Raw genomic sequence first — 18364 nt, forward strand, 5'->3', positions numbered from 1 at the left:
GAATGCAGTAATGTGCAAACAGTAATACTGTCTTTTCGAACTATATGCCATTTAATTGCCACTGCTCGTGCTAAGTGTTCTATAGAAAAACAAAGCCAGATTGGTCCGATCAAGCACATGTTGTCTCACCCTCGCCCGGCTGCTGACTCCGGGCGCCTCTGCATGTCTAGCGGGTGTCAAACGTTCCTTTTGTCTGATTATCCACGCAATGCTTGTGTGCGGTTATGTCAATTAGGGCTAATCAGTGCTCCTGATCGTCGCAGGAAAGGTATAAAAGCGAGAGCCGCCACAGAGAGGACATCACTTTGCAGAGTTCTGTCTTACGACGCACACACGATCTTCTTAAATATGGCTCAAACCATTCTCAGCCTATTAATATTTTCGCTGTTCTCAGCGCAGCAGGCATCAATGGCTTTTTATATAAAAAACACGGCGGATATTGCAAAAGCCCGCACGGATGACTGGAGCGTTTTCCAGAGCACACTTGGATTATCACAGCAGAAATGTAAGTTATCTCGCTCCCTCTCTCTGAACTTGTCGTTAACTGGTTTACTAACTGATTGTTCTTTACTTTATAGTGGACCTTTTAAAATCACAAAAGGATCAGCATGCCACAAAGGAGCTACTAAATCGGTTTATATCGGAAAATCCTAAATATGCTGCTGTACAAAAGCATCAAAAAAGTGATAGATTTCTCAAATTTTATCGCCTATTGGTGGCCAACCTAAAAGGATCGAAGAGTATGCTGAAAACTTCTTTGAATTTTGAACTGGCGGATAGGCCTTTAAAGCCATTGAAGCGAGCTCGTCGTAAAATTGCTGTAAAAATGGTATCTGATATGCCATCTGAACGAGTTGATGATTTGATCAAGATGTTCTATCAGAAACACGGCATACGATCCGACTACGACAGTGATGATCACAATGGTGACAGTGACTATAACGAATCCGATATGCCGCAGGAAATGCCCACAGGCTCAAATGGCGAGTCAGACTATGCCTATGACAATCTCTACGATGATGAGGGCGATGTAGGACTCACAGCCAAGTCACGACAGAATTCGGAATATGGATCCTTCCAGGACCTGATAATGCAAGCCAAACGAAATGAATGGGAACGCAAGAGTGAGGAAACCAAATTGCATAGCTCCAGCGATGACGATTATATTTAAATTAAGCAAAAAACTGTCCACTCAGCTGGTTGTGCAATAGACTGGTGTTCCAATGCTGGCATTGAACCCATTTTTTTTAGTTTTAGACGAATGTTATATGCAACTATATTGATATAAGCCTTTATAGCAAACATACTTATTACCTTTATATAAGATAATTAAAGATTTATTATAACAACTAAATTTGTACGGAATTTTAGATATTGATGATTATTCAAAAGAAACTTTCACTTTAGGAAAGGGATTTTCCCAGAGCTTTTTAACCATAAGAGGACTTATTTCTTTTCACCAATTTCACCAACACGGGTACATTGGTACTTTTGCGCATGCCTTGAATCTCTCTCCCTGTCTCAGTCGGAAAGCTTATATTAAATACATATTTACATATGTCTGTATAGACACTGATAGGTAAGACATCAATGCAGTTAAAAAGATGTTCAGGCATGTAAATTTGCATAGGCAATAGTAACAAACAGGGGAGTTAAAAAAAAGGACATCTCATGGGGCCTCAACGTCAACGTTCGATGTCATAATAAACAGAACTCTCCATCATCTGAAATCAGCTGACATTTAATGTAAACATTCATTGACTATATACGTACATATGTAGGATGCTCTCAGAGAATGTGTCAACATAATGGTTGGGATGCTTCGGATTTGGTAATAACAAAAGCCACGTGCTGCAAAAACATTCAACGAATTGTCTCTCATACTGATGGCCAAGGAGCTTCTCGGGTCATGCTATGCTTTAGGGTTAGTTTAGTCTGTTGCTATAACTCGTCGCGATACGATGCTTAACGTTTGTGTAACTGCCATTAATAAGCACTGAGAGTGTTTGTGAATTATGTAAAGTGAATTATATAAAAATAAATCAACAACTCTTTTATATAGTGATAAAATTCCAGCAAGCCGATCCTAGTTATGTTTAAGCAGGTACCTAACCAGTACTCTAATTATTTAAGCCATAATTTATTGCTCTTTTGTTGCAACTTAATCGTAATAGTGTCCCAGCGTTCATCCATAAATTACGACAACAAATCTAATAGCAGACTAGCATTATAGTCTTTAGGGGATAAATTTGCATATTCCCCACAAAATCTTACCGAGACTCAAACCAATTCAATATTAATTACAGCTTGGCTAATAAATAGTTCTTTATATTAAATATCGATTATGTATATATATATATATCGTTTAAAATAGATAAATAATGTTGCATTTGCAAGAATATACCTACAATAATAAATATACAACAAATAAATATAAAATGTTTAAAACCTCTCTTGATATAATTACAAATATCTTACAAGTGCTACGACTACTTTTTCCTTTCTAAAACAAATTTCCAGCGACAATTAGTTAATCATTTTTACTTAATTAGGAAACAATGATGGCAGTTCCTTTAGCTAATGTTTGAATAAATTATCGTGATAATGCAAATGTATATACTAATTTGTGTGATCAGACTGTTGATTAAATTTCAAGAGAATTTGAATACTATGAATAGTATTGAAATTTGGTGACTTCTTGTTGTTCGGTATGCATATGAATACAGGATTGAAACAGGATGGTAGAGAAAGGAAATCCGTTGATCTTTAATGCTTCTTTGATATGGATATAAAGCCCTTAGTGCTTCTATACTATCCAGTATGGGTTTAGAGTTTTTCACCACTGAGATTAACGATATTATAATAGTTGTGATCAGGAAATCGTTCCAACTCAATATAATCCATCTCCGTGTGCAGTAATTTATCGAGCATCTGTATTATTTCTGCAAACATGGGACGCTCCTGGGGATCTTGCGACCAGCAATAATACATTATATTGTAGAGCTCTCGGCGACAATGTTCAGGTTTTTCGAGACGATAGCCGTCTCTTACCTAAATGCAATCAAATCAATCGATTATCAACTCATTACAAGAATGTATATATACAACTGATTACCTTGCGCATGACATCGGCAGCTGATATGCCAGGATAGGGCGTCGATCCGAGTGTAACAATCTCCCACATTAAAATGCCAAAACTCCAGATATCCGATTTCGCAGAAAATATATTATCATACAGCGACTCAGTGGCCATCCATCTGAAAATGAAATAATTTTATTGAGGCTTGGATATTATTTTTTATATCTACTTACCGTATGGGCAGTTTGCCTTCACTTTTGCGTTCATATATCTTAGATGTGACTACATCCCGTGCAAATCCAAAATCAGCCACTTTGCATGTGTGATCGTCGGTTATGAGAATATTACGAGCCGCCAAATCTCTGTGAATAATCTGTTGAAAAATTTATATTTTTTAGTAGGTTTTACGTGGAAAAAGTAATAACCTATTAAAGTTATGAATGTTAGATCAATTGCATTTGTTATATACATATATGTATCTTTATGTTTGATAGATTGCACAATAGATTATGTATGCACACAACACAAACGCCATTCCTTTTACCGCCCTTTGACCCACATCAGGACATGTGTCGGCAAATTTTATATGCACAGTTCTGAATATTTGAATTGCCGGTGATTGTACTTACTCCACGCGATGTCAGATAATCCATTCCCTTAGCAACTTGATACATAAACGATGTTAAATCACCTGACGTCAGGATATTCGACTTTCCATGTGTGTTTCCATAATGTCTGCAATAACGAAAACAATCAATAAGAACGTTAGTATTTAAAGGTGTATTTTTCGTTGCCACATCGACTTAGAGATACCCTACAAACAAGCCTTAATTAAAACCAAAATATTAAGGTAGACCTCGTCTATGGCCATTTATACTGGGCTTTTAATAATTTCAACATATTACTTAATTACCTTTCGGCCCTTGAATTGCGTAAATAAGTTTGTAATTTTCCACGATTCACGTATTCGAGTATTACAAAAGTTGGATCCTTATCTGTGCAACAGCCCAATAATTGAACCACATTGATGTGAGGTTCCAGTGACTTCATTACCTGGAAAAAAATACAGTAATTGTTAAATCAATACAAGGGATAAACGGTGGGAATTACTATTTAATAATGAAACAATTATCATACATCAGAGTATTCAAATGGCAAAAATAGTTTCTATTTCTAGAGGTTCAGAGAATTCTCTTCTTTTGTTGCCACAATTAATTGTTTCCCAGTTTGTTTGACACTTTTCAATAGAAAAGTTTTCAGATAAATTTGGCAAATTCCAATTGTTTTCAATAGTTCTGTGTAGTTGGTTTTGCAAAACTCATAAAAATAAAAATGCAAATAGTATGAAGAGTATAAGAATTTGTTTGCTGCTTTGTCAGGAAATAAAGATGATTTGTTTTTGTCGGTCGGTCTTATTAAACTACACACTGTAATCGCCTTACTAACTCTCCGACCGTTTGGGCCATAATTGAAACAAAGGTGAGCGTCATTATTCTCACCTGGTGTACTTGTATACTTAGTTATGTAAACAGATACAACCAGTTTCGCATCTACATACATGCATATATAAATGAAGTGGGTGTAGTGGAGACTGATAAAATGGATTCTTTTTCATTTTGTCAGTTGCAGATGTCCCAATGCCACAATGGAGTAACACAAAGCGGTATTTATTAATTAATCCAAATGGGAATTGTGTCATTTGCGCATGTTGCATCTCATGTGTTGCGGTTTTTGCGGGTGACAATGATTTTTAAAACCAATTTCCACTTTAATTTGTTTGTGGTAGTCCAGCAGACTTTAGCTGCAAATCTAATTTTCTAGTGCCATCGAGTACCTAAGAATAGCCCTAAGGATCTCTACAGAGTGTTTGAGTGCCTATTTTAGTGTTTGAAGCTTAAACAACTTAATAAAAGGTGTTCTTAAGCTAATTGTAGGTCTCTTGGCATTGAATTGTTATTTAAATTTAAAATTTAACAGAGTGTTTTAATTTGTACAAATACCAAGACATTGTGCAATCCCATTTAAATTATAAAAACTTTTATAATTTGCTCACATCTCTTTGGCAAGTTTTTGCCAACAAATTTTCTAACTACTTAACTTGACTTCAAACTTTACGCAAATAACGCATCTATCTTTCGAGCAACAGGAGCCAAGTGGTGTGTATGTGTGTGTGACCACAACCAGAAAAAGTGCATGGACAATGGGTTCACCGCAAAGCAAAGTGTCGACCGCACCAACACGAAGGCACCGGAGTCCTTGTAGAGTTCAAAACTAAGTCGAGTGGAAGCCAGCGCACGACCATTAATAATTTTCCATTGTTTTAAAATTAAAGTGCAATTATTCTCGTTGCTTGGGTAATCCGCAAAACATGATATACTGCCACATCTTCGTGGTTGCTGTAGCACATGGTGGCTTCTATCTCCCGGCGTTCGTACGAGGAACAAATGCGCCTTTAATGATGAAGGACGCACGCTAAACGGCAACTCAACACTGCGGAGCATCTAAACCGAACAGCATCAGCCGGGTTTGGCTTGTGTCAACAACAACAACAACAGCAACACCAAGAAAAACAACAGCCCCAACTCACCTCATCCTGATAAGGACCAAGGCCAACCGAGTAATACTCGCACACACTCTAAAGTAGGCGCTCAATGCGCAGGTCGTTCTCCAATGGAGAGTATTCTGGGCCATTGACTATAAATGCGGATACAAGGAAATAGTAGCAACAGGAATCAGTTTATTCCAAGGCGTCGGAGCGCGTGGTATTCTAACCGCCAAAGAGTATTATTACTTGCCATTAAATTTGAAATCGTTCGTTGGCTTCTAATGTAAAAAAAAGGAGGCCTGTTAGAGTTGTGTTTTGCCCATGTACTGACAAGGCTCTTGGCCAAGTTGGCTGGGCTTACATGCAGGCAGCTTGGGTCGTTTGCTGCTGCTAATGTGAAGCCTTCTAATTAGTAATATTTCTTGTAACCATCCATCAGGTTTGTTTTCAGCTATATATAAATCTGGATATAGTGGTACCTCTATATAAGGTGCAAGCTTTCATATTATTAACACTTATTTCGAATTTTCACAATTCTAAGAAAGCTTACCCAAAAAAGGTCAGAAAACCCTTTTTAAAAATAACAAGCAAATGTTTTTTTTTTAATCTTTATAACAAAACATCTAATTTCATTTTAATACAAATTTATGTTGGCAGTCAAACTTGAATTTTCAAAAAATGAAACAAAATTTTGATTTAGTAAACAAGCTCGATATTTTGAACAGATCTTTCGAAAATTAGTTGTACTGTGTAATACTTGTAACTGTATTTAATATCTACTCAATCAATGTAATATCTATCTCTAATTTCTATACTGATAGTTTCAATATACATATATTTACTTAAATATTGTGTAATATAAAAATGTATATAAAGGACAATCCCTAATGGTTCCCTACTTTTATTCATATTTAAGTCTATGAACACAAATTTAGTTCAACTTTGTCTTTAAAAGGGTATAGCCCCGAATTCATTGTTATTTCTTGCAATATTTCCAAAACAATGGAAGAAATCAATTTTAATTATTAGTTGTATGTATAAACAAACATTCATGAAAGCAAGTATGCGTCTGTGTGCATGTCGTTGCCAAGGCTAACACATACATTGTCCATAAATATATGACAGTATGTAGTTATGTCACTGTGGGCGACACGGGCATTTGTTTAAAGTGTTGATTATATTAAATAAATGTGCATGGATATGCACAATGTTTGGATAAATCATGTTGGTCCGGTGGAAACGAAAACCTGTGTGGTAAAGTGTGCGTTCAAACTGCCAGCCGCAATTGAGTTTATAGATTCGCCATAAAAATAAAAATTAAATACATAAAGTGCAATTGCCTTGCCCTGGCCAGGGTTTTTCTGTGTTCAAAGTTTGCCACTGCTGCCACGGCAGAGCGGAATTCTGGAATATATGTATATATATATGTATGTTAACACACTCACACACACAAACACGTGTAAAGGCATTCGCATGGGCATGGCCCGTGCGATTGCCGGGCAATGGCAAAACCAGTGAATTCAACGACATAAATTAATAATTTGTCGCAGTAATTTTGGTCTGCATAAATATGCAATGAGCTCGTCACATTTTTATCGGTCAATTGTTTTAAATTTAGCATATTGGCATTTGCTATAGTTATGTATTGGCATTATTCGTTTCTTTGGGATAAGTGATTTGCATATTTTCATTTGAAATATTGCTTTATTAAGCAAAACTCTTTTCAGTATGCTATGTTTATGATTAAACTACAGAACCATACGAAGCGGTGTAATTCTTATATTTAACAGTTATACCAAATGTCGCTTAGATTATATAGATTTTAAGGGGAAAATTCTCGTGAAACATATAAATGGGATAAACGAACGACTAACTTTAATTGTGAAAAATCTCTAAGGAAATACATTTTGACATTACAAACTGACACCAACGCTGACAGCTCTTGTCCGTTAAGGACAAAGAGATACATATGGACAAGGACATTGTGCAACAATTGTTTTTAGTAGACAGACTAAAGGATGAACAACAAATATAAAATGGCCGCAAGCGTCTCATTTTGAATGACATCGTGAAAGTTAGACGAATTGAAGAAGAATAGTTAAAGAATATGGAATACTTTTCAAAGTTCTTTTCACAATATTCTTTTGTAAATTATTTCGTAATATTATAAATGGCTGATGCGGCACATGGATATTAAAGAGAGATTCTCATAAGTTTAGAAAAATGACTTCAAATTTCCATTAAACATGCCAAACATTAAATTTGCACTCTTGGGGCAGCCGCCTTGTCGTGGCATGTGGCAAATGATGATGGCCGGGCAGCGGCTTCCCGGTGCGATTGTGGTGGGGGTGGGTTTGGTGCTGTGTGTTAAAATCTGCAAGTCGCAAGCTGGAAGGAAATTCTTTGAAAACTTTCAGCATCGTTAATTTTCAATTTGCAAAACTTTTTCATCTAACCGAAAACCCTGAATGCGAAACTCCGCCAAGGAGCCAGCACCAGTCTCTCAGAGTTCCATCCAATTTCCCACTCCCCTGGTAGCCCAGTTAGTGAGATTCAGTCAGTCGGCAGAGCGGGAAGCCTAACCAACGACGAAATGGCAATAAGAAAAATGAGAAAAGCCTGTGTACAATATAAGCAGCAAAAGTGTAAGAGGAAAAGTGTGCTCAACAAATCGTCAGTTTGCTAACTTCTTTTCTAAACGTTTTTTTTTTTTTTTTGAGCTGCTAACAAATTTTTCTTTTTAATACATTTTGCACTTCTTTAATAAGAACAACATAGTAGAAACAAAATCTAGTTGAAAAGATAGGGAAAACGATGCAAAAGTGCTTGAAACTTGTTAAATTTGTCTCCGCTTACCTCTAACTCGGAGAGTAAGTCTTTTTTCTCAACTCCAGTTGCACTTTCCTTTAACGTTTTTACGGCTACCGTTGTCACCCCTTCGGATCCTAAAAAGAAAGAGAGTTATTAATAATTGTTTATTCATCCAACACCTGGATCTTTGAAAATAAATGACAATTTGAAATAATTCAAACTAGTTTACCTAAACTTGTTTCTAGCAACTCAAAGCTGGCAGCAAACTCAGTCAAATAAAAGTAAATATTTAAATACATCTTCAACTTAAAAGAATTTCAATAGAAGGACTGCAAAAAACTCGAGAGAAAGAGCATTGCTTCATTAGCCACGCTTAGTTCCCTTCGTCACTGTCCATTGCAGCAGAAAATTTGCACAAGCAATCGAATGACCGTGCTGTAGCTGGGGGGGAAGATGGTTTGGGGAGACTGTCCTTTGAACCGAGTGGCAAAGGTTTGGCATGCTTTTCCTTCGATGCCACGATTGCTTCCGACGGCCTTCAGGTATTATTATTTATTTCTAAAGTTTTGCTGCCATGCCACACATGCCATGAGACTACACACTGCACTTGTCTTTGGTTTTCTGCACTCGCTATCCTTGGCAATGTTTCTCAATGTGTGCATAGCTCCACACGTATGTATATCCATGTCCTTTGTACGTGCTCTTGGAACGTGGGACGCATTGGTGGCAAATGTCGAAAATGTGAAGTAGTAAGCGTTTCAGTGAATATTCGTAAGGGAGAAGCACTCTCAAGTCATGCACATAGCCACATATATTTACTGGACTAGACTGAAATCCACCTACTCAACCGTGCAACAGCTGCTGTTGCTGCTGCTGCTGCTGCTGCTGCTGCTGGGGCACGATGCTGAGTGGCAATGCCTGTGGCAGAGCCAACACTGGAAAGGTACCTAGGCAGGTGTTTGCCATACTATTTGCTTAACTTAAAGTTGCTCTACGATAGTTTGTCTTATTGAATTTTTACGCATTGCACAAGATTTAAAGAAAAGTAGCAAGTGGCCCAAGGGTCGGATCGGAAGTTGCACTCATTGTTAGTTAAGTCTCGAAAAGTTTATATTTAAGGATAAATTTAAATTCATGTTATTTAGTTAAGTGCAGCAATTAAAGTAAGCGTTGCTCAATTTTCTGTTATCTTCTATTATCCGTTCTATATACAGATTTATTTTGGTTCTTATGGTTGCTTTCTGGATTACCAGTTACTAATTAATATGGCTCACTCCAAACTAAGGGCTCTTATCGATTGAGTTTCTGTTTATTTCTGTTATTCTGTTATTAACTTACCATTCAATTCGTTGGCCTCACAACGCCATACTTGTCCAAAGGCTCCCTCGCCTAATATGTTGAAAAACTTTAATCGGTGCCTTGGGAATTCCCAACGATCGCTGTTGGCATCGACACCATGGCCATATCCTGTAGCAGGACCCACACAACCAGCCTGAGGACTGGCGCCACTAGTGGGAGGCACCGCGGAAGCGTCACCACCATTTGCGGCACTTGTTGATAGCTGAGACGTTGCCTATGAATCCGATTGCGTTCGAGCATACCGCAAAAAGAGGGCGGGGGCGGGGGAATGGTGAGTAGCCGTGACCGGGTAAATTCGGTTTGTGTTGTTGGAAGATTTAGCGTCGTCGTCGTTGGTTGACGGGGACCGGATTGAATTTGTGTTAGCATTGGCATCAATGATGATTTTACGGCATGCCGTTGTATGTGTGTATATGTACATAAATTGACGTCATCGATGTTGTGTTGGTGTTTATGTCGTGTTTATTGTGCGCCATTGTTTGAAAGATAGAATTGAGAAATGTGTTTTAGTTTATTGAGCTTTCTCTTTTGTTACAGATTTATTTTGCTTTTACGTAATATTGCGTATATCTTCTAGCATTGTTGATAAATTGATGGAATAAATCCAAGTAATATAACAAGATAAAAGACAAAACAGAAAGAATATCCGAATCCCCATTGTTGTACTTACAGTCATGGCAAGCTGCTGATCCCTCTCCCAAGGCACATAACGATTGGCAAATGCCACCGGACCATTCCACTGTTGCATCACCATCGAATTGCGGCTGTCATCAGTCAGAGTGCTGCTCAGTTGACTTTGATTCGATTTTCTGGCCAGCTCCTCTTTCTCCTTTGACTTCTTCAGATTCTTGCTGATGGCGCACAGTCGTCGACGACACAGATAACCGAATAAAGCTGCCATCACAGCCAAAAATCCGCAGACAGTGACAATTATTGGAATCGTAGTTGATTTAATCGTAAAATATGTTGTTTTCCCCTCGCTTTCCACTGTTTGCACCGGCTTTGTGGCCCCGATAGGTGTCAATTTGGTGCGACTTCTTGGCGTGGTCGAGGTAGTAACTGGTGGCGGAGCAGACGATTTCGATGCGCTCTCCTCGTCACTGTTCTCTGCATGTTCATTCACTGTGGAGGTAGTTGGTATTACGGGATGGTAATAGGGCAATATTGGTTGCTCATAGCCAGTGAGACTTGGTGGGAAATTATTGGATGGTCGATTAGCATATGGTTGGCCATTTCTAATTGACTGAACTCCGGGCAAACTACCAAATGTTGGCAAAAATTTCGATATATTATGCACCACATGTGATATTGACGACGATGGCGAGCGATAATTAAAGTTATTCTCCTGTGGACCCAATATATTAATGAAAACTTCTGTTTTTGCCGTATAATGTCCATCGGAGACAGTGATGTAGATTAGGAAATTCTCGCCAGCCTGCAAGGAGTTGACACTTTATATAGTCTTTGTTTATGAAGGAAATTATATTAAGGACTACTTTGAGTTGTATGCATGCACTTGAAGACAATATTTGAGCAACACTTATGCAAACACACATACATGCATATGCAAGCGTGTATGTACATAGTCTCTTATTGGCATTCCAGACCATCTTCAATGTACTATATGTTTTGCTTTTCTTTGGCCCTCATCATGCAAATAAACCACTCAGTTTCAAGTAAGTTTGACAAACAAATTTCAAATTCTCACAGGCACACACATAATCTATGGAAATATATGTACAATCATATGTGGCCCCTGAACTTTTTTGAAGGGGGGGATAAAAACATAAACTAAAACTGCCACACAACATTTATAAATATGCATATGGACAATTTTGGTGAAAACTAATTTTAAACTTACCCGGCCGGCCAGACTCTCGTTGAGATAGACAACTCCCGTGTCGGGATCAATGCGAAATGGTAAAGCACTTGGAACGTTTCCATTACTTCCAGGTTGTGGAGAAATACGCGGCTCGATGCCAAACAAGAGATCATCTCGATCGGGATCTTCGCCACTTACTCGTTGGATTACTTGACCCACTTTCTCAGTTTCAGGAATACGCCAATTGCGATCCCTTACATATAGAATGGGCGGTGCGTTTTGATCTTGAGCCTCAGCTGTAAAGTAGAGTAGAGTAGAGTATTAAAATATAAATTAAATTTCAAGCCAAGTCGAAGCTAGATGTGGAAGAGTATATACCAAATTCGACTTCAAACAGGAGTTGTTTTTACTCGCTTAAAGGCATACTATGCATGTATGTATGTATCTATGTACATATATGTAAATGGATATTTGTGTAGGAACATGAATACATTTAGTTGGAATTGTAAGTTTAGCATTTCAACTGTAAAAACGTGCAAAAGAAAACACGGAGACAGACCATCAAATCATACCCATAACTCATAGAGACATACAAACACATCTATATGTATGTATGTATGTACGTATGACTTCATATCATTCACGTGTTCAAACACGTAATGCCAAGCTGCTGCCTGGCTGATTGGATGGACGATTACGTGTTGGCGTGTAGGCGGCGGACAGACAAAGAGGATCGTATACGGGGAACCTTCTGAGCCGGATAATACTTCTGGCATGGTATGCGCGAATATTTCGTAATCAAAGCAAAATTTTAGTATTCATCACCGCATTCTGGTTAATTTTCATAGCCATCTACATAGCTAAGACGCAGTCGGGCAAGGACATTTTCAAGCATTTTGTGGGCGTGGTCATATTAACATTTTTGAGTTGTATAAATAAACAAATAGCACAACTTATTGTAGAGAAAACGCTCTATGATTCTCAAGTAGTTATTGATTATCTTAGACTTTCAACTTCAATGTTTCCCGCAAAAACCACTTGGATTGAAAAGCAAATTTCTTATACGAATTCGACACTGTCAATGTTAGCTCACACCTGCAGCTTAATTTGCTGTTGTTGGTTACGTATTGAGCAAATATTTCGCAATCTGCCTCTCCTCACGACTACATGCCAATTTTTATTTCTTTTAAAACAAACTCAGAGGCTGAATTTTACTTTAAAATGGTATTTAAAAGAAAGGTGACTCATACATTTGTATATTTACATGAAAACAAGTTTAAAAGTGTGCAAGAAAATTACGAGCAATGTAACCAGTCGCTTAACCAAGCATCTCGTTTTTTGGTGAAAGGTATAAACCACATAATAGTGACGTTTGTTCAAATGGCTCAGCCCGATAAAATCGTAAAATAACGCAAAAAGGCGTTTCAACTTTTGGCGGGTAGTCAGTCCTTCTGAAAAGTAGTTACTCCCTACCCACTAGTTTATCTCAAGTTGCCGTTTTGAGTTTCGAGGCAGAGAACTTGATACTTTTTTTTTATCCCCTATCTAAACGGAACTTAAACTTCAATGGGCGACGAGAGGCAACGTGCTGGTTGCCGGTTTACTAACCGGTTATGATGTTTGCATGTTTTATATCTTCGCAGTTTCTCGTACGACCTTCAGATACATATATACATACAAATAATATGTATATTGATATATGCTTATAACTAAAAGAGAGAACTCAATATGTATACACATAAGACATACATACATACATACTTATTTACAAGTGTAAACACGTATGTGTATACATATTTACACAATGATTTATACTATAATATAAAGTTGTCTGTGCTCCTCTTCCCACCATCTTAAAGAACTTACTCAAAGAAAGACGTGAAATTGTGAACTCTAATTTCTTATTCATGTCTTTGGCAAATTGTAGTAAGACTTCAGAGCAAGTCCATTGACTTGCCAACCATCTTGATGTTGGAGTACTCTAGTGCCAGTGAACTTTTTATATATTTATCTGTATACAAGCATTCATCAACGTCAATGCTCTTGTCCATTGGCTTCAATATAGTGCTATTGTCACCCACAAACATTGAAAAGTTCAAACTCTAATGAATTTAACGCCTCCACTAGCCCCACTAAACCCCCAATTATCAGTTCATAGTGGGCATTATGTGTATATGTCATCGTCATATGAAAAATGCGGACATGAATTCATGGTCAAGGTGGTGTTTATACATATATTCAGTGTGTCTTTTCAGTTTCATTTGTTTCGCCCACCCATCTCAGCATCCACTTGAAGAGTTTTTGCTCCATTCTTAAGCTTGAAGAATTTGAATACAATCAATTTTTATATTCATAATTTCATGGGGTTACCCTGGCACAATGCGCCACAAAATGGGACTCCTTGCTTCATGGCTTAATACCCAGGTGTGAAATATATATCATACATATAAGTTTTCCATCCTTGGACTAATAAATCAACAGTGATATGTTCTTGTTCAACTGATTGTATAGTTTCTACAGAAATTCTTACAAAGTTAGGCATTGTGAATTTTAACTACAAAATTCGATTAAATTCAAACCATTTGACAGCAGTTAAGGAACATTCAATTTTTGGCTAACTCCACTAACACTTTTATTCTAAGAATCAGGCTTGAAAAACTTTACGATTGTCATCAGTAAAAAATCAAAAAAAAAACCCAACTAAAACTGGAAGTTAGCCAGACTAGCAAACTTTATACAAATATCTGACTGTGACTATGGTTGATATCCAAAACGGAGTTGGCATTGGCTACAGACCAAAAAGAGAGTGCCAAAATGCATGAATTTTCTATGTATAGAGCACCTTACCCATGTCTGGGTCGCGAACTGCCGGCAGCTTGGTGACACCAAGTCGCGGAGCGGGTCGAAAGCTTTTGTTCCCTGTGGCTTAATTTATTTTTGGGATTTGCGGAAACGACCCACAAGTTGTGCCAAGATGACAGCAGCAAAGTTAAGCAATTGTTTTTATAACAGCTGGGCAAATATACCGCCATTCACACACACTCTTCCAGACACACACACAAACACTAACCCAGAGAAAATGGCATGCAAAATGGCGGAAAGTAAAGAACGGAATTCATTTGGACAACTAGAGAAGTTAACTTGCCAGGCATAGTAAGCTTCTTTAAGCCACAGCCAACCGCAGAACGAATTCGAAGATGATTTTTCTAACCTAACTAAGAACATCATAAAGTTAATACTTGAAGATTTATAGCAAAATAAAGCAACAACAGTTACTACATATTAATCTTCACATTGTTAATTATATTAAAAGTTTTTCAAATTGTTATTTCTGTGCTTACATGATAATTAAACAAAAAAAAATTGCATGCTAATACTTTTAAAGTGTAACGAAACTTTCCCGTCACACTTTCATCATGTGTTTTTTTTCCCCGCATTTATCTTCCCATGGGGCATGGGTTTGCTACATATTAACAGTCCAATTTGTAACCGGAAGTGAAATAGGGAACTTTTTGCAGAGTTTGCTTTCGATTTCCGACAATCGAACTCGAGGCCTTTTTAATTTTTCAGCCATCAACCATCGTATTGTGAAATGACAGTCAAATAAAAGAAGAATCGAGCAGACAACCAATCAGTTGAATCACAAATTTCATTTAAAATTAAATTAAATTTCTATTATAATATTACCTTGTTGTAAGCATATTGAAACGATTGCCGCTGTAATAACTGTTATGGCCAGCAATAAACTGGTTCTATTTATTACAAACGACGATGATGAGCTTCTCCTAGTCACTGAGTGGTTGAGGCAGGTTTCAGGTCGGTCATGATGATAATCCATTATAAAATCAACCGCCTAAGCGGTATCCTGCCTGTTGACTCGATGAACTGCGACAACACGTTAAAAATTTAATCAAAAAAACTGGGTATACGCATACGCAAAACATACGTCCATCCATTTGCATGAATATGCATAGTTGGTGGAACTAAAGCAAGTTAAATAAAATGGGGGAGATTCAGCAGGACGGTACTGCATGTCCTTTTTGCCTAACATGCAGGATTCATGTGGTTGCGACAGGCTCATGTTTGGCCTGGTTAAACAGAAGCAACTTGACGCAATATCAGTGTAAAGTTGCATTAAATAAAACTAGAGTGGCATCTATTTTAACGTTTTTGGCAGTGAGCTACCAACCAAAAAAAAAAGAGAAAAGCCCTAGTCATTGAGGGTAATTGAATAAAAGAGAATGGCGTCAAAGTGGCGTCACGTCAGAGACGACTATTGCTATGCAAACGCATGAATTACGCATTAATTTATTCTTGTTTCCCATTTGAAGAAATATTTAATATTCTAAGATACATTTTTCAGTAAATTTTGGAAGATGTTTCGTGGCCTTCACTCGCGCACAAACACATGTGTGTGTGTGTGACTCACTGACGAAACTCAAATCTTCGAAAAAATGCTTTGTACTAGGAAAACGTACACATCACACTTGGCTAAAAGAAAATATTGTTTGCAACTTGAAGCGGGTCGGCGATTTCTCTTTTTGACTTGTATGGCGTCGGATGCATGGCGCAATAGTAAACTCAAATGGGCAAACCCCTCTATTTATATATATGTAGAGGTTTATATACAATATATTTTTGTATGCATATATGTATTTACGCAGCTCAAGATGTCAGAGTATTGGCAGCTTCAAGACAGTAAGAGATACAGACAGACAGAGAGAAAGAGAGAGAGATAGACAAAAGACGTTGAAAGAGGAGTATTGATTTCAGCAGCCAGTTACTTAAACAATTATTGAGCAACTGTTTAAAACGTACAAAAGAATTTAACATTATTAAGTGTGAGAAATATTTGTAGTCGTATGTATGTATAGATCATTCTCTTCTAGCCCTATGTATTGCTTATGCGTATATCTATTCACAGAGATAAACTTGTATCTTTATAGCATTCGTTTTCATATTAACTTCTCGATTAAACACTTGCACATATATGATACACATGCATATTTATGTATATCCTGATTTATATATATTACATTTTTTGATTTGTACGTAATCACGTTTTGAGCACTCAATTGAAAATATGTATAAATTAAATACAAAAGCAAATGCAAACAGGTATTTACAATAACTTTCTCGGATTTGCGGTTCAGCTAACTTCAGCAAACGAATATCGAGCGAACGTTGCGCTTGGAAACGCGGCGAATGGTTAACTGAGACCTGAACTGTCTGCGTTGCCCTGCCAGACGGTGCCCATGCCGATCTCTCGAGCTTCGAGTAAAACCAAAAACTTGTTTTGCACCCAAAAGAAACAACGAACTTGACATTCTCTCAGTGTCTCTCGCTCGGCATTTCCCCTCATTCATTTCAGTTCTCTGGTTGTGGAACGTATCTGCAGATATATTTCTGGGTATATACCTCATAATTTTTACAGAAAATAATCCAAATTTTTCAGTTTGTTTACATACAACTATTTCTATAATGGTAATAAACTGTCAAGCGAACTAACAACCTTGACAACTGGCAAACTGTTGTACCTTCATGGCGCATACTTTGTTATTTATTATCAATATTTTTTTAAAGCGCCCATATTTTATATACTATGAGCTAGCTAGTTTCTTTCCGATTTTGAAATCTTTTGAAGCATGCTTCAACTTTTGCTGATTTAAAAATTTCAGACCGAAAATTGCATTTTGAGATCTTAACAGAAGATAAGTTTATTAGGAAAGTTGTGTCGCGTTTTTTGCATCAATCGTTCTATAATTATGGTTAATCTTAATCAGTGTCTTCTTCTTTTAACTCTACGTGTTTAAGGAAAGATTGACCATCCCAACGTTAGAAGTTGTAATTATTATACATTGATTTAAGATAAATAGTCTTTATTTTGCCAGAAGCCAGTACTTTTTTCTGCATACTTCCTATTATTGTTGATAAAAGAGAATGTGTACAGTTTGGGCAGGAAAAATTATAACCGTATTCACAATATACATATATAAACCTATTGATATATACACATGTCGCACTTATACGTATACTAAACAAGAATATGTTAATAGTTAAAAAAAGATTTCTAAAGTCCAAAATCAAATATTGTGCTTATTAACACCAATCTCATAACAGTGTATTTATCTAGAAAATCTATAACTGAAGGAGTATGTACTTTCAGTATATACAAGAAGACTAACAATATGGATAGCATGTAGAGAGTCCTATATGCATTCATAGGTCGATTTAACTAGAACATACATTGAAATACTAGTAAAATAGTGATCCTAAGTACACACACCTTTTAAAAGGGGTCAACTAATGGAAAATTGCCCATAACAGAGTACTTTCTCTTAGAGAGTAGGGCTTTTGTTCTAATAAAAGGAAGCCAAAACGATTATCCATCAATTGAAACAGTGCATTGAACGAAAAGCTCACTTGCCGGTGAAAGCTCTCTGATATTGCATTTCAACAACGCGGTCGCGGTCGATAGCGCGGTCGACAACGTTGCTAACGACAACGACATCGACACCGAAAACCAAAGCAAATCAGCAACTCTTTTAGTCCTCCCCCCACCCGTCGCCCACTGTTTCTCCGGCCTCTGTAGGCAATAGACAAAGATATGAAATATCGCAGCCAATGTTCGAACGAGACTTTGGTGCCACCGATTAGCAATGCATTGCAATAAAAGAGACTCTAGTACGATGCAGCGCATTAGTCACCCAGAGTGGGCGGCAGTTGGGGGCAACTAAATCATACTGAT

General features: G+C 37.3%; 2 protein-coding genes across 3 annotated transcripts; one reads left to right on the plus strand and one right to left on the minus strand.

The window, feature by feature from the left end:
• Positions 1 to 162: 162 nt before the first annotated feature.
• Positions 163 to 1354, plus strand: LOC6651311. The gene is made up of 2 exons (XM_002072952.3): positions 163 to 505; positions 579 to 1354. Exons 1-2 carry the CDS (start codon positions 163 to 165, stop codon positions 1169 to 1171), a joined length of 936 nt encoding a protein of 311 aa, XP_002072988.2. The 3' UTR covers positions 1172 to 1354.
• A 1082-nt stretch (positions 1355 to 2436) lies between these two features.
• On the minus strand, positions 2437 to 16834 carry LOC6651312 (tyrosine kinase receptor Cad96Ca). 2 transcript variants are annotated; one of them, XM_002072953.3, is made up of 11 exons: positions 16743 to 16834; positions 15304 to 15501; positions 11656 to 11912; positions 10465 to 11229; positions 9774 to 10008; positions 8481 to 8569; positions 3993 to 4132; positions 3709 to 3814; positions 3313 to 3452; positions 3116 to 3257; positions 2437 to 3051 (listed from the first exon to the last, which is right to left on the minus strand). In XM_002072953.3, the coding sequence occupies exons 2-11, from the start codon at positions 15452 to 15454 to the stop codon at positions 2827 to 2829; spliced, it is 2250 nt and encodes a 749-aa protein (XP_002072989.1). In that variant the 5' UTR covers positions 15455 to 15501; positions 16743 to 16834; the 3' UTR covers positions 2437 to 2826. The 2 variants fall into 2 exon arrangements, with proteins under 2 accessions (XP_002072989.1, XP_046866079.1); XM_047010123.1 differs by having other exon boundaries at positions 16653 to 16834.
• Positions 16835 to 18364: the final 1530 nt, after the last annotated feature.

The sequence above is a fragment of the Drosophila willistoni genome, chromosome 3R (assembly GCF_018902025.1).
Source record: "Drosophila willistoni isolate 14030-0811.24 chromosome 3R, UCI_dwil_1.1, whole genome shotgun sequence".
Classification (NCBI taxonomy): Eukaryota; Metazoa; Arthropoda; class Insecta; order Diptera; family Drosophilidae; genus Drosophila; species Drosophila willistoni.

Coding starts and splice junctions, on each gene's coding strand:
- LOC6651311 (XM_002072952.3), top strand. CDS start 163: ATGTCTAGCGGGTGTCAAACGTTCCTTTTGTCTGATTATCCACGCAAT. Junction 506..578: donor TGGATTATCACAGCAGAAAT/GTAAGTTATCTC, acceptor TTTACTTTATAG/TGGACCTTTTAAAATCACAA.
- LOC6651312 (XM_002072953.3), bottom strand. CDS start 15,454: ATGGATTATCATCATGACCGACCTGAAACCTGCCTCAACCACTCAGTG. Junction 11,230..11,655: donor ACGAGAGTCTGGCCGGCCGG/GTAAGTTTAAAA, acceptor AACTCCTTGCAG/GCTGGCGAGAATTTCCTAAT. Junction 10,009..10,464: donor ATCAGCAGCTTGCCATGACT/GTAAGTACAACA, acceptor TCGGATTCATAG/GCAACGTCTCAGCTATCAAC.